The sequence below is a fragment of the Buceros rhinoceros genome, unplaced genomic scaffold (assembly GCF_000710305.1).
Source record: "Buceros rhinoceros silvestris isolate BGI_N320 unplaced genomic scaffold, ASM71030v1 scaffold5205, whole genome shotgun sequence".
Classification (NCBI taxonomy): Eukaryota; Metazoa; Chordata; class Aves; order Bucerotiformes; family Bucerotidae; genus Buceros; species Buceros rhinoceros.
In genome coordinates, this window is record NW_010411045.1 from 4,467 (window position 1) to 18,702 (window position 14,236).

General features: G+C 44.9%; 1 protein-coding gene across 1 annotated transcript in view; it reads right to left on the reverse strand.

Moving 5' to 3' along the window:
• SLC5A9 (solute carrier family 5 (sodium/sugar cotransporter), member 9) overlaps nt 1-14,236 on the reverse strand; it is a gene marked incomplete at its 3' end in the record, with an annotated part of 21,046 nt that overhangs the window by 2,679 nt on the left and 4,131 nt on the right. Inside the window, exons 4-13 of the mRNA XM_010135849.1 lie at nt 14,172-14,236; nt 12,201-12,365; nt 9,538-9,643; nt 8,885-8,965; nt 7,901-8,106; nt 6,955-7,090; nt 5,961-6,068; nt 5,641-5,791; nt 4,262-4,430; nt 3,453-3,668 (exon numbers count right to left, since the gene is read on the reverse strand). Coding sequence (XP_010134151.1) covers nt 3,453-3,668; nt 4,262-4,430; nt 5,641-5,791; nt 5,961-6,068; nt 6,955-7,090; nt 7,901-8,106; nt 8,885-8,965; nt 9,538-9,643; nt 12,201-12,365; nt 14,172-14,236 — 1,403 coding nt within the window. The remainder of the gene's footprint in view (nt 1-3,452; nt 3,669-4,261; nt 4,431-5,640; nt 5,792-5,960; nt 6,069-6,954; nt 7,091-7,900; nt 8,107-8,884; nt 8,966-9,537; nt 9,644-12,200; nt 12,366-14,171) is intronic.

Consider the following 14,236-nt stretch of genomic DNA (forward strand, 5'->3'; position numbering starts at 1 on the left):
ACAGACCTCAAGACACAGGGAAAACATCCCTGACCCCAGAGTACATCAGGTGGAATTGCCAATCCATCAGCCTGTCTGGATGAGGCCTGACCCCTGAGGAAGTGACCTGCTGTGTAGCATTCATGCTTTCTCGCTTTTGACCCTCACATTCTCCTTGGACGAGGGAGTTTGCAAGAACTCAGCAAAGCTTTTCTTTTGTTGTTTGTAAACTAGAATAAATCCTTCTGTTCCAAAATGCCATCTGGCACCTGACAGTTGTGTTTCAGCTTCACAGTCTCAGATTTAATTGTAAGCTCTTTTGCAGGGTTTTCAAGGACGGCGTGACACAATATGGACTACCTACGATGAAGACATATGAACTCTGGAGCATACCAAACAAATTCCTTGCATACTTGTTTTCCAGCACAGCATCAATCACCACAGGGATGGGAGAGTGTCCAAAACAGCAGGAAAAAAATGCTACAGCTTGCAGTTCTTGAATTGTAATTCATTTAAAGCCAGGCACATTAGCTGTACCGCTCTAACATCAGATACAAATCTCTTCTCCTTTTGCCCATTTACTATCTCAAAAGCTTTGAGATTCAATATTTAAAGTTGTCCAGTGTAGATATTCAGCTGGTGTAAAGCATCGTAACTGTGCTCAACAGCTGTTCCTGATCTTTGAAGGCAATGGAGCTACACTGATTTACATCTGCTGAAGTATGATCTATCACTGTATTTTCTTGGCTTTTTCTTTGGTGCCTTGTTTTTCTTTTCCTTTTGCTTAACAAAATAAATGCCATAATTCCTAGCTCTTATGCAGTGTCTTTCATCATTGAATCTCAAAGCTCTACACAGATAAGGACTAGCAGAATTAGCCCCAGGCAATTTTTATGGGGAACGTATCTGAGGCTCACAAAGTGAATTGACCAACACATGGGACTGGGAAGCACCAGAGCTTCAGATATCCTCAGCCAGGACATGTGCTACCGGCCTCCCCCTCTCAGCCACCATCATGGGGACATACAGGCTCTTCACCACAGGTTGCCTGCTTGCATGCCAAAATCCAGCAATCCGAGGTTGCTAATGGCTAAACATGAATTTCAGGTGCTAGTTTCTTCCCAGAGGGTTAGAGCCTGACAAGTCCATCCTGATATCTACCTCCTGCCCTTCCTTGCCAAAACCCTTCTGTCCTTGAGCCATCTCAGCACAGCCACTAACTAGAAATGAGAAGCCCTGCTTGCAGGATACCATGAGAAACCACCATAGTGATGGTCCAACCCTACACCTCTGTCGTGTCTAGGGCAGAAGTTGGGGTGAGTGTGTCTGAGGGATAATGAAAAATGTTGCGTTTAATGCTGCCCACTCAGATTCATATCAGAGAGGCAGCAACCCAGCAATGTTGGGACCTCCCTCAGCTTAAAACCCACGACTTCACTTTGGCAGTTCTCTGAGGAACAGCATCAGACCCTTCCTGTTCAAATTGAGGATAAATAGTAGAAACTCAATGGAAATCCGACTAAATCCAAATAGGGGCATACTCTCCCATTCGTACCAACCTACAGGAAGGGGGAATTAGCTACCATTTAGTGACACGTATTGCCTGGAGCCCATCTCATTTTCTTTGTGGTGGGAAGATACTGGGTGGGGAAGGAAGTGGAGGGGGGAGGGGCACATGGGGCATGAATGGTCATCACCATCATCATATGATTGATCTGGGTCTCTGTGTCCATCTTCTCACTGCCACAGGCAACATCATTAAATGTCATTAATTTTCTTCAACAGAATATTTTAAACATAGGTCAAGCACTAAGCTCAGCACCATGTGGGGCCCCACAGCCTTCCAAAAGGTTATCAGGAACATCCCTCTTTAGAAAACTTCCCCAGAAAAGCCCAGCCTGTGTTTGTTCATGGCCAGCACTGCCCTTTAGCAAGCTCTCCTCCCACCGTGGCTCTCCAGATGTACTTGGGAGGCCAGCCACCACCACTCCTCCTTTGTTTCTCTGGGATAACTGCTCACAGGTGTTTCAGACAAAAATCTATCCTCCATGACTGTCCCACTGGATCCTCCTTGGACCACTTCCAGTTTGAATCCACCTTTTCTGATCATTGGCTCTTTGAAGAATACGTCAAATAAGGTTCCTTAAGTCCAGCACCTATAAACCCCCCTATTTCTACTGGAAATCTCCAAGGAGCCTCTTATGATCATAACCTCTCTTTTCCCGATGCTATTATAGTAACTTTTCATCCTGAAGTCCCCCTCTTAAAACATGCTTTAAATGTTCTTACCGCTCTGAGGCCAAACTAAAAAGCCTGCAGGTGCTGTGGCCAGTTTCTTCACATCCTGACCTATTGGTATGCAGTTGCTATTTGCCAGTGCTATGTTAATGCATCTTATCTTCCTATTGCTGTGGGCAGGGAGCACTGCACATGTTTAGTTATCACAGGTCATATGATGAGTGAGAACTCATTAAACCACAGTAATTAATAGCTGGCAACCATCTGGCCACCCCTGAGCAATAGTGAACAACGTAAGCAGCAGAACTAATGGTGCCTCCTTGCCAGTATTTCTCTCTCCCATGTGGATCCTCTGATAGCTAATAAAAACTGAGACCTTATCTCAAAGCTGACACAAAGACAGTCTTTCCTCCTCTATCTGAGCACCTGCTTTACTGTAATCTTCAGGAGCTGGCTATCTTTGACACCACTAACATTCCATCAAACATTGATAGAACCGGTTAATGCTTTACAAATTATGAGGAAGCAGAAGATAGAAAATGCTATGATGGCATCGCCCTCACTTCCTCATGCAGTTAGACAGGGAAAAAAATATCTCTTTTAAATCTACCCCGTAACCTTTGTTTGGAGGTAGATGGCAGTTTTGTTACGTTGACAGAGGCTTTAAAACTTGCGACTGGGAAGAGTTGCTTTAACTTTTTATTATATAAAGCCTCCCAACTCTGCACCATTTTAATGTGTTAAGTAAAAGAAAGTTGTGCCTGACTCAAAGTTATTAAATGTAATTGAGATCACATTGGGACAAAACGTTATTTTCCTAAATGCCCATGTTGCAAAAGACATTAATCTTGTTTGCCTGCAAGATTGATGCTGGCTCTGCTGAAGCAGGGTAGATGCTACAATTAGATATATTTAATTCCTCCTCAGCAGTGTTCTGTAATATGATTTTGTCTCCTTCCTCTTCTTCTTTCCTTTCTACTCCAGTTATGATGGGCTGTGGTGTCTGCCCAGCTCCAGGCGCAGCATGGGAACTCATACTCAATTTGAAGCACTCAGTGCCTCAGGAAGCATTAACACTCTGCAACCTGGGGAATAGAAAGCTGAGGAGCAGGGGCTTCTTTGCAACAGGAGCATTACACACCATTTCTTAACCATGGGAGGAAAAGAAGATTTCAGAGATTTTTGGAAACCAGGCAGGGGTGTTTGAGAGAAGGGTGCCACTGCAAGTCACTTACCTTTTCTTCAGGGACTGGTGGGGTGCAGAGACTAATCAGGACAATGACAATCACAGTGAGGACACAGAGGATGAGGGCAAAGTAGAGGTAGTGCAAATCCTTTAGCACAGCTGGTCTTCTGTCCTCCTCACCACAAGACGGTGTGCTATAAATAAACTCCATGATCATCCGAACAAGACCAATGGCTAGACCAACCATGAGGCCCCAGAAAGCACCCTGAGAAAAGGCAAGCATAAAGAAAAGGTCACCACATGTAACCTTTGGATGAAGTTGTCTCTTTTCTTTTTTCTTTTCTTTTTTCTTTTCTTTCTTTTTTTCTTTTCTTTCCTTTTTTTCTTTTCTTTCCTTTTCTGTTCTTTCTGAGACAAAGACCTTTTATGTCTGATGGAAACCCGCACTGACATGCATCAGAGAAGGATATTTCAGTTTTAAATTCTCGTTTTCTCTTTTTGTCCTTAAACATGGAACAGATGTAGCACAGACAATGCAGGACTCTCCTCCTAACAAATATCTCCAAGTAGACTTTGACATATCATCCCTAAAGTGTGGAACAACTTTGCCTTTTGTTTTTTCAAATGAGACTGCCAAGATGTAGCACTTACAGTGGCTTCTTGGAAGCAAACACACATACACTAGAGACTGGGCTAAGATCCACTAAGGCATGCCATGAAGAGGCTGTCATTGTCACACTTTAGCTGGACTGGCTGCGAGCTTAAAGAGTCTCAAAGGCTAGGTACCGAGGGGAGAGTGATTTATTTATTTTATCAAATTAAATAGATATCTCAATTGGTTGGTGACACTCCACTTACAGGCTCATTAATTCTCTTGCAGAAGATTGCCAAGATGAAGAGAGCTGTGATCGGTGGGGCAAGATAGCTGGTTATGGACTGAATGTAGTCAAAGAGCTGGCCGCTGTTGGCTGATTGAATGATCGGGATCCAGAGAATACTGATGACTACAAGAATAAGGATAAAGACTCTGGAAGATGAGGATAAAATTGTATTAGCTCTGTGGGTGGTGGAGTCCACTCGAAAATGAAGTTTTTCAGCAAAACACACTTCCAATTGCTCTCAGAATTCCCTAAGAAAAAACCCACAGATCACTCTCAAGGAGAACCTTTCCCTGTCTACACAAGAAGAGAGAAAATTGTTCTCTTCCAGAAAGTCAAATCAACCAATTCCCAAAGCTAACTTCACAGATTAGAGTGAGCTGAGCTAGAACTTGCCAGTCAACATGCATAAGAGATCCACAAGGGCATAGTGGCTCCCACAGTGAGCTGAATCAGTGCAAGCCCTTCAACCCAGCGTGTCCTAGAGAGAGACATGTACTTTGAAGGACTAGCTCTTAGATGCAACAGAGAGAGGGAGCTGGAAGATTGCGGAAGCAATCTTTCCACCACCTTTACAAGCAAATAACATGCTCAGTCTAGTGCCTTTGTCAAACTCCAACTCATTCACTGCTTATTAAAATTGCCTCTGGGGTCTTGGGTGCATACCATAATAACCCTTCTTCATCTCTGCACTGTATGTTATAGACATTTCTCCATATTGCTGAACGAGAAGTGCTTCCCCTCTCACTGCTCTACAGTGGTGGAGTATGAGGCTGCCTGCAGCCTTCAACCACCCCACAGCAAAGTTTAGAGCTTAATGCTCCTGATTCAAGAGGAAAAGTACCACAATCGTGCAGAATGCAACTTAAATTCCACTGTCAGGAGGAGAACTTTATGTGCCATGATATAATGCAGTACCAAAGCTTGCTCGCAAAGGGCACTATAACTTATCACAGAGACAGAGAGCTGGGACACCCAGCTCCCTGCAGTTTTCCCTGAAAACATGGAGTAATTGCAATGTATCACTCCTGTCTGACACAAAAATAACATGTTCTTAAAGACCTCCAGTGACAGAGACTCTGGAGCACCCTTGGCTTTTCTAAAACTTATATTTAAGACAGTATTTATGCTTTAGAGAAGAGAGAGGCAATGATCTACCTAGCTCAGTGGAATGCTCAGTGTTTCTCTTTGACCAGGTCTATCTGAGATGAAGCTGGAAAATGCAACGCTCTTTCCCAGGCTGCCTCATGCTCTGTATTTTAGGGACCGCATTTTTCTCAGCGAGTCTGGACAGAAGAATGTAAATGCTGCACTCAAAACAGATGATGAGAGCAACAAGATATAAAGAAATGTAAGGACCTGCCCACAATCATCAGCTCCTGCTCTGAAGCTTTTCTGCGGATCCGCTGCCATATGTCTATAACGAAGAGAGTGCTGCTGCTGTTGAAAATGGAGGTTAGGGAACTCATCAAGGCTGCCATCATCACAGCAATCATCAAACCCCGGAGCCCTAGGGGAGCAACAAAGGGAATTAAAATCAGGACTAGACCTCTGGCCTCTCAGCCGATGTCTGGTAACTGCAGTGAGATTTCCTCATCCTTAGGATGGATAAGGGCAGTCTGATCCCCTCGTGCAGAGCATGACTCAAGCCCACAACCACAAGTGTAAAGGTTTCTCACCATCAGGCATGAGTTCTATCACAAGTTTAGGGTAGGCAATGTTGGAACAACCCACTGCAGCTCCACAGACCCTTTTACAGATGTCCGGGTCCACACAGCCCACTTCATCTGCAGAAGACAGGAAAACAAGTCAGTGTAAACCCTGCTGAGCCATAAGCTGTTTAATTCAAGGCAACAAATCTTGGTGCCTTGTGCATTTTGTATAAATTCAGAGGTACAGCTGGAACAAGTGGAGCTGTAGTGCATTTTACATCATAAAATAAAGGTGAAGCTTTGAGATGACATTTTACAGTTCTGTGAGGGTACAGATATAACTCTCCTGGATGTTGCATAATTGTAATCCTTGATGATTTGTCGTTTGTGGGAACTGGACTGTTTCCATGAACCTGTCAGCTGGGTTACTAAGGATGTTGCAGGCTGACTTACTCCTATTTGAGGAAATCTGGGACAGAGGCCACCTTCCTTCAGGAGTGGTCCTCCTAACTGGGGTGCTCTTCCCAGAAAGCGGCATGGTCTGGAGAAATCAGCAATGACAGTTCCTTGGGACACAACAGGAGGGGAACACTTGGTTTTTCACAAAAGAGGAGTTTTGCATAAGCCACCACGAACTGAATGAGTCTGTGTGGTAGATTGCTAAAACTCTCACCAAATGCCTAATGAACGTAATCTGTAGGACCTGAAGGAGAACCTCAGTGCTCTTCATACTTAATCTCCCTGATTAAATACAGATAGACAGATGCATACAATGTCCACAGCATGGAGCTATGTGCCCCTGATGGCAAAATATGCCCCATATGGATACTCGCAGTGACTTCTGCACTGTGGGAGCACTGGAGGTGGAGGAAGGGCATGGGAACACCATTGTGAAAGAGGAATCTCTTCAGTATGCCTGCAGAATAGCAGTTTCTGAGGTGTAGAAGTTCTGGTGGACCTGCATGGGATTAGTGGTCATAGCAGGCATAAAGTCCTGTGGCAAGGAATGTTGAAGGTTTACCTGGGTACAGAGCTCTGCTGATCATTCCTGGCATGACAATGAAAAACATGGGGAAGATTTTCAGATATCCTCCCAGCACTGATCCACCTTTGGCATGGGAGAGGTTCTTGGCAGAGAGAGACCTCTGGACTATCACCTGCAATCAGTGCAGAAAGGGAGCAGAGAGTAAACCAGAAGCAGTACAGAGAGAGCAGATCCATCTCTGTCTCTCGTCTCGTGGATGACTTTCATCCAGCAGGATCCCAGGGTGTTTTGCATGCCAACAGCAACTTTGCTGTCTCGGTTGACTGCCACCTGCTGCCACTACTCAGAGCTCAGTGCACAGGCTATAGGAGAGGGCAGCGTGGAAATTTCCTTTACAGGAATCATTTTGCCCTTGACTGAAGTGAAGCCACCTTGAGGACTGGAGACAGCAGCTGTACGGCAGCAAGAGACAAGGAATGAAGCAGACTGTAGGTGTTTCGGTAAAAGTACAGTGGTGGGTTTTCCATAATTATCTCATCTTAAAGCACAAAAGCACCACGTCTTGAGAAACAAATACAGTTTTCCTTGTTTCTAGCTTGGAAAGGCAGAAGAAAATTAAGACCTCTGGGAATACAAAGAGCTTGTCTGGAGGTCTACACAAAGTCACAGCAAAGCCAGCTCCAGATCCACATGTTCATATCTTTGACGCACTAGCCGCATGAAGAAACCCAGAACTCACCAACACACAGTGGGATAAAGACAGAAGAAAACAAGCTGCTCTCCCTGCATTAAGAAGTGCACAAAATTAGCAGCTTGCTGAGAAGGTGGAAGGAGTGAGATAATCTGGTCTAGACTAGTAAAGAGGTAGTAACTCCTGCACAGTGAAGCACACTGTTATGTTTCAGCTCACAGATCCACAAAGTGAGGAATGGACTGGGAATAATGGTGTGGTGGTTTGCCTGGAGAGACAGAGTTTCTTTACCTGGTCAGTGCACCAGCACCAAAGAGCCAGCACAGAGAGGCCAAATACAAGGCCAGGCCAAGGAATGTCTCCGGTGACTGCATCCCTGAACAAATGAAAGGCATCCGCACGTGGCAGGTGACAGGTCGTGTTTGGGACTATGATCTTCGGTATTGCTGTGCTGTATTTCTCCTGAAGTCCTTCATACCAGCCAACCTTTTCAAATCCTGAGAAGAAAATGCCAGTCCTTTAAGGCTGGGTGCTCCCTGCAAAGTTATTTCCTTATCTGAGTCCTATGATTACTTTTCTCTTGTCTTGTCTTTCTCTCATCTCCTTTCTTTTAATTCCACCCTTGCTTTTGGCAGTCAAGGTTTTTACAGAAGTCGGTTGGATTTTGCCCAGAGTCCTTGTGGTTTTAACACTTAGTCTGGAAGAGGATCAATGCAGGAAAATTTCCATGATTCTAATCCCCACAATGTCCTCAGCATCTAGTCTTCACTCACACATTTTCCAAGAGCTGGAGTGGGTATGACCTGAAACAAGTTATACTATAGTCTGTTTGCAAAGAAGGTTTAAAGTAAATATTAATGATGGTCAGTTCCTTGTTATGTTTTTTTTTTTATATATACTGCTCAGTTACACCCGGATGAATCTACAGTAACTCCCAAAGTCAACAGGGAAAGTCAGCAGGATTACTCTGAATTTACATGAGCATAGTGACAGCTGAATTTGGCTCTGGGAATGCAGTGTTACAAGCTCTTTGGCAACTCTAGGTAAACCCAAACCAGTGAGGTGCAGTCGGAATCTCACCTCCGTACAGATACAGTTAGTGCAGAGGATAAAGCAAGTCTGATGACTTTGCAAATAAGAGTTTTGCTGGCACCACTTCTGTGAGCGGTTAAAACTAATTTCTACACAGTACATGAAAAGTGAGGTACCCTGCTAAGGTCTAATGACCTTGGGACCATTAAACTAGTGTATGGTGCCACTGCAGGTTCCCCTTACCTATGAACATGAGGACCAAAGCTCCCAGCACCATGATCAGGGTCTGTAGCGCGTCTGTGTATATCACAGCCGTTAAACCACCTGTCAGAGAACCAGAGACAACAGACAGACTGTGTCACCATGTACAATGGAACAGGCAACTCACCCGGAAAAAGGTTTTCCTTGGCCCCAGCCCTGTGATTTCAGGACAGACCCATTGGGAAAAGCTGACACTGAGCTGGCGCCCAGGAGCCTAGAGCTATCAAAAGCTCTTCTGTGAGAAATGGCCTGAAGATTCCATCCACATTCATGAGAGGACTTGGAGGCAGTTTGGCATCTTAGTATCTAAAGATGCTAACGTTGCAAAAAGAGAAAAAAAGAGCAAATATGGGCAGTGGTAGCTATCTGCACAGAGGGAGCCAGGAGCCTTCTATAGCGTTAGAAAATTCACTAGAAAACAGTGATGTTCCCCCAAACCAGTTTCCCTTGGGCCAGGAAAAAGAGGGGAATACCAAGACGTCTCCAACAGCTGGGAGTGTCAGGGAAGGTACTACCAGCAACTGGGGGAATCTCTCCCTCAGAACAGGACCTGAATACTTTTCCCTACAGAGGAAAGGGGAATCTTACGTCCTAGGCTCCAGTTTAGAACACTTCTCTTAAAATCAGCTATTTACCAGCTATGGTGTAGACAGCAGTCACTGCTAGCAAGACCACAGTGGACAAGTAGAGGTTCCAGCCCAAAGAGATTTGGATGAACAATGCTCCGGAAAAAATGTCTGTCTGGAATAAAAAAAAAAAAAACAACAACCAAGGGCAGTCTGGCATTAGTAGTAGTTCGTGCAAGTGGAATCTAATAAAGCCGCCTGCAGCCCTCAGCAGCTGAGAGCATTGACAAGGGAGGACAGCACAAAGGTGAAGTGGAAGAGGAGAAGAGAGCATGGAGCTGTTGGCTGTTAATATTCTTGTTCTCAGTGTAAGGAAAATCTTTCCTCAGGACAGAGCTCTCAGTATCTAGGAGCTGGGGCAGCAGGAGGGTAAAAATCAAGGTCCTATAACTAAAACCCCATTAATTTAAAGACTCTCTTACAGGTGCATGTAATCCTCAACGGCACAGCGAGGTATAGGGGGCAATTGCCATTCTTTTCTGACCGTGAAGACATCCATGGAGAGCAGGAGCACATGTATTCACAGACAGGCAGACAGACAAGGGAAATAGGGGCAAATAGCAGAGACCAGGTTCTTCCCAAGACTCAGTTTGGTGACCCAGTGGACAGGAGACACTGCTGCTTGAAAGACCCCTAAAGAATCACGTATGCCTTGTACCATGATCTATTTATCTGAAAAGGTCAACAGCTGCTTTTCTATACGTACAGTTCAGCATACCAGACCAACTCCAGAAAAACAGGTTATACCTGCTGAGGACCTCACTAGAAATACAGAAGCCACCATCGGCTCTGTTTTGTTTGCATCTACTGGCAGAAAAAGTGAAACCAGAAACTGAGCAAAACCTGGCATTATATAGATGACATCATTCAAATGCCGAAGGTGATATGGGAGATGAGTATGTTGAAGGACACCTGCAGATCTGGTATGGGGTGAGACACAGGTAAAGACATTTGCCAAGGGAGGCGAAAGAGATGGGGCAAAATTTCTATTTGCTGTGCCTGAAATAAACACCTTAAAAGCAAGCACAGGGAAACTCCTGACCTCTGTAACCCTGAGACAGGACAAACTGTCAGTACACCACAGGAACCACTGTGTCTTCTGGATTTTGACTTCCAAGCAGGAAATACAAACACCTCTGTACCATACAGGATCAGTCCTTTCTCAGCTCTGTCTGTGGGGATCTCTGTTTTTCTTTGCAAGCAGGGAAGCCTCTGCAATGCCCTAGTTGCTAACCTGTGTCTGGGCAAAAAGCACGGGGAGAACAATCCTTCTTGTAACCAACTGCCTGCTGTCCAGCCAGCCGCTAAATGAGCTCGCTACAAAGAATAGCACTGCTTAATAGAAAGCACCCGTCATGCCCATAAACTCCACCAGCCACATCCGTCAGCCACGCGTGAATTAGCTGCACAGAGGAGAAACCACTGAGATGAAACAGCAGTGACTGAGGCCAGGGTCCTGTCTGAAAAGCACTGGCAAATACTGCTCTGCTGAAGGTCATTTTGAAAGACTGGTCTGTTTTTGCCACATGTGTTGACGGTGTAGCTGTGCACATCGTGGCTTTGTTGTAGCAGAGATCTTCCATTTACCCCTCATGGGTAAAGCGGCTTCAAATGTCTCTTTGCAAGACCTCATTCTGGGCAATGCTTCAGTCCCACAGAGCATAGCTCCTGGGGGCAGTGGTGACAGCAATGGGTGACCTTACCCAGAGCTGGCCATTAGAGGAAATCTATCCCATACCTCTACGCTGGAACCCCTCTTAATGTACTTCCCAGGACCTGAGACATAATGAGCCTGGGAGAAGGACCCTGAAGCCAGCTGCAAAAGGCACATGGGTGCCTCATCTCCAGTCAATACCTTCCCAGGCAGTTTGACTTCTAAATACTTCAGCAGAGTCTAGTAAAAACTGACTTGTATGGCCATGGAACAATCAGCTGAAGACAAAGGAGTAACATTTTCAGTCCCTGTAATGGACTCTGAAGTACAGTCCTGTCCCTACAAAGGCACAAGTAGTTCTTAGCAAATCTCTGAGCGTAAATTCATCCTGCCTCTTTATTGATGGCTTTTAAATGAAGGGAAATACACATTGCTTATATTGCCTTTTGGCTACCAGCAATCCAGGAAGGCGAGTTTTGTCTTAAGCCAGAACCAGCCTCCCTTTCTCCATACCCTTTTTATACAACACAAGTGACAGGAAGGGAGAGGAATAACCATAACATACATAATGCTGAGAACTCAGCTACAACAACAACAACCAAGTTATGATAATTTAACACATCTACACAGGATGCAGGCAGCCAGATCCTCCAATGGGGTAATGCTGCAGTTCCCCTGTCTGTGTTGTCAAAGGTTTGATGTGATAGAAGAGGAAAAGCAGGCAGACAGCTTATGGTACTTACTTACTGTTTAGTAATCAGCTGCTATATCCCTGTAAAGTTCTCACTGTGCATTGCTGTTTAATGAGGGCTCTCTCTCTCTTAGGATAGGTCTCCATGATCAGTACAGAGGCAGGTATTTACTTGAGCAAAGCAGTACACTAACACACTGCTGCTGTTTCTGGTAGCTGAGCTGGTCCTTTCAAGGACACCTGAGTTCTCTCTGAGCAGCCCTGCATTGTACCAGGATGACCTACCCCTGCCCTAGACACAAGGGTTGTGTTCAGTTGGATACATACGGATATCTTGGTGAATATATAGAGAATGAGGGACAGTATGGACATGTAGATTTGAATCCTCTGCCCTCCAAATCTCTTCTGCAGGTACTCAGGCATGGTGACAACTCCTGCGGCAATGTAAACAGGCACAAAGATCCAGCCGAGAGCCAGAAGTGCCCAGGTAGCCTGTTAAAGGAGACAGAGAAAATAAAGGCACGTGATTCAACACAGGGGAACATCCTTCTCCTCAGTTCTTTCCTAAGAAAGCAGAAAGGTACAGTGGCATGCAATATATTTGGAAAGCAGACTGAGTTTTTCTCCTTGCTCAGATTAGATGTCAAGTGGAGGAATGACTGCAATGCAATTAGAAACTTTTGAAGTTATCCTCCTAAGCCCTGTGTCTCTCTGTCATGTCTGCCACGTCCTGTTCCATCTCCTGGTCTTATGGGCAAAATGGTGTGTTCTGTTGCTCTGAAAGATGGTGTTGTATTTGGTGTCCTTTGAAACCACTTATGCTGTGGCAATGAAGAGTTAAGTGATTCAGAGAAGGATGAGAGCATCTGTTTGTTGCTTGATTAGCAAATGATGAGACTGAGGCAGCAGACTGTCCCTGTGGAGCATAAAAAATAAGCAACAGCAAGACTCTGCTGGGATGTTCTCCTTGCAGGCTGCTGCAGATGTGCGTTGCTGGTAGATAAAGGGGCAGCTCTGTTGCTTTGCCACAGGAAAAGGGTCTTTTGGAACGTGCAAAGGCATCTCTCACCATGTATCTCTTCTCTGAAACCCAGCAAAAACTCAAACAGGAGACCTTGAACATAAATAGAAGCCATTGGATTACCGAACCAAACCTTCTGGCTGTCTCAGGCTATTACCTTTCATCCAAGCACTTACATTAGTACAGATTTTACTTTGATTAGTTATTTAAGTTATCAGAAATGAAACTGATCCCTGTGAGCAAAGACTGTGAGTGACTGAGGAGAACAGCCATGGCTCCTGCAGTGGCAGAGACTGGCTTAGGTGAAAGATGCTCATATGATCCCTGCAGCTGAGTGATGTCCCATGACAAAGGCAGAGAAAAAGCATATCTAAAACTCCTTTCCACTCTGAAAGTAATGAATCTAAACTCATGAAGATATATTTGCCCTGACATACAATCTTGTCTTCATGGGCTTCTGAACAGATTTCCCTAAAGCACAGGGATATCGGTATGTCCTACATGTACCAGGCTGAACACAGGCTCTAGTTTCTTCACAAAAGACTTAAAGGTCATCAACAGTGCAGTGAATAGATATCCCAGGAACGAGCTTTTGGTGGGCCTTGTCTGTGCTTGGTAACTATCCGGCTCTATTAGCAGCCTCTGCTGATATAGGCAAGAGATTAAGAGTTAGGTGAGCCATGTCTATTGTGAGGCTGGCACTAATCTCACTCCTCATCACTGTGGCTGAGAAATTTCATTAGCAGCACACACAAAGGGCCTGGGTTTCATACTCTGTGTGGTGTCAGTGGCAATCTTCCAGGCCACTTCAACAGGGCAGAATGAGACCTGCCTTCACACACAGATGTTCACCCCAGAGACGTCACATTTTGTCAGCTGACAGATGAACGCAGTGTTGCCAATTCTCATAGCTTTACACTGAATTTAGGAGCACATGCTGCTTTTTTTCCAAGTGCCTGTACCCAGAATCCTGTGATTATCCAAGTACCTTTCCAGCATTCATTATCTTCTAGTTTAATCTTCATGAGCGCAGACTAAAGCTTAAAAGTATGCCCATGTGCCTTCTGGGAAGGTCAAAGAGCTAATAATTTTAGTGGATTCCACTTAAACTAAAATAAAGATCTCATGTTTTTAAGGCTGTCTGGATGTCTGGAGGCTTCTCTCTTGAGGCTCGAGAACTTGTAGCTGCTGATACTGTTAGCATCAGAGTTTGGAGACAAACCCCCAGTCCCTCTGTAAACAATGGCATCTTAGTTGACAACATAACTGACTCTTACGTTCCACTCAAAGCCCCCAACAGCAAGGCCTCCAGCTGCTCCAGTGCCTGCCAGGCCGATGAATA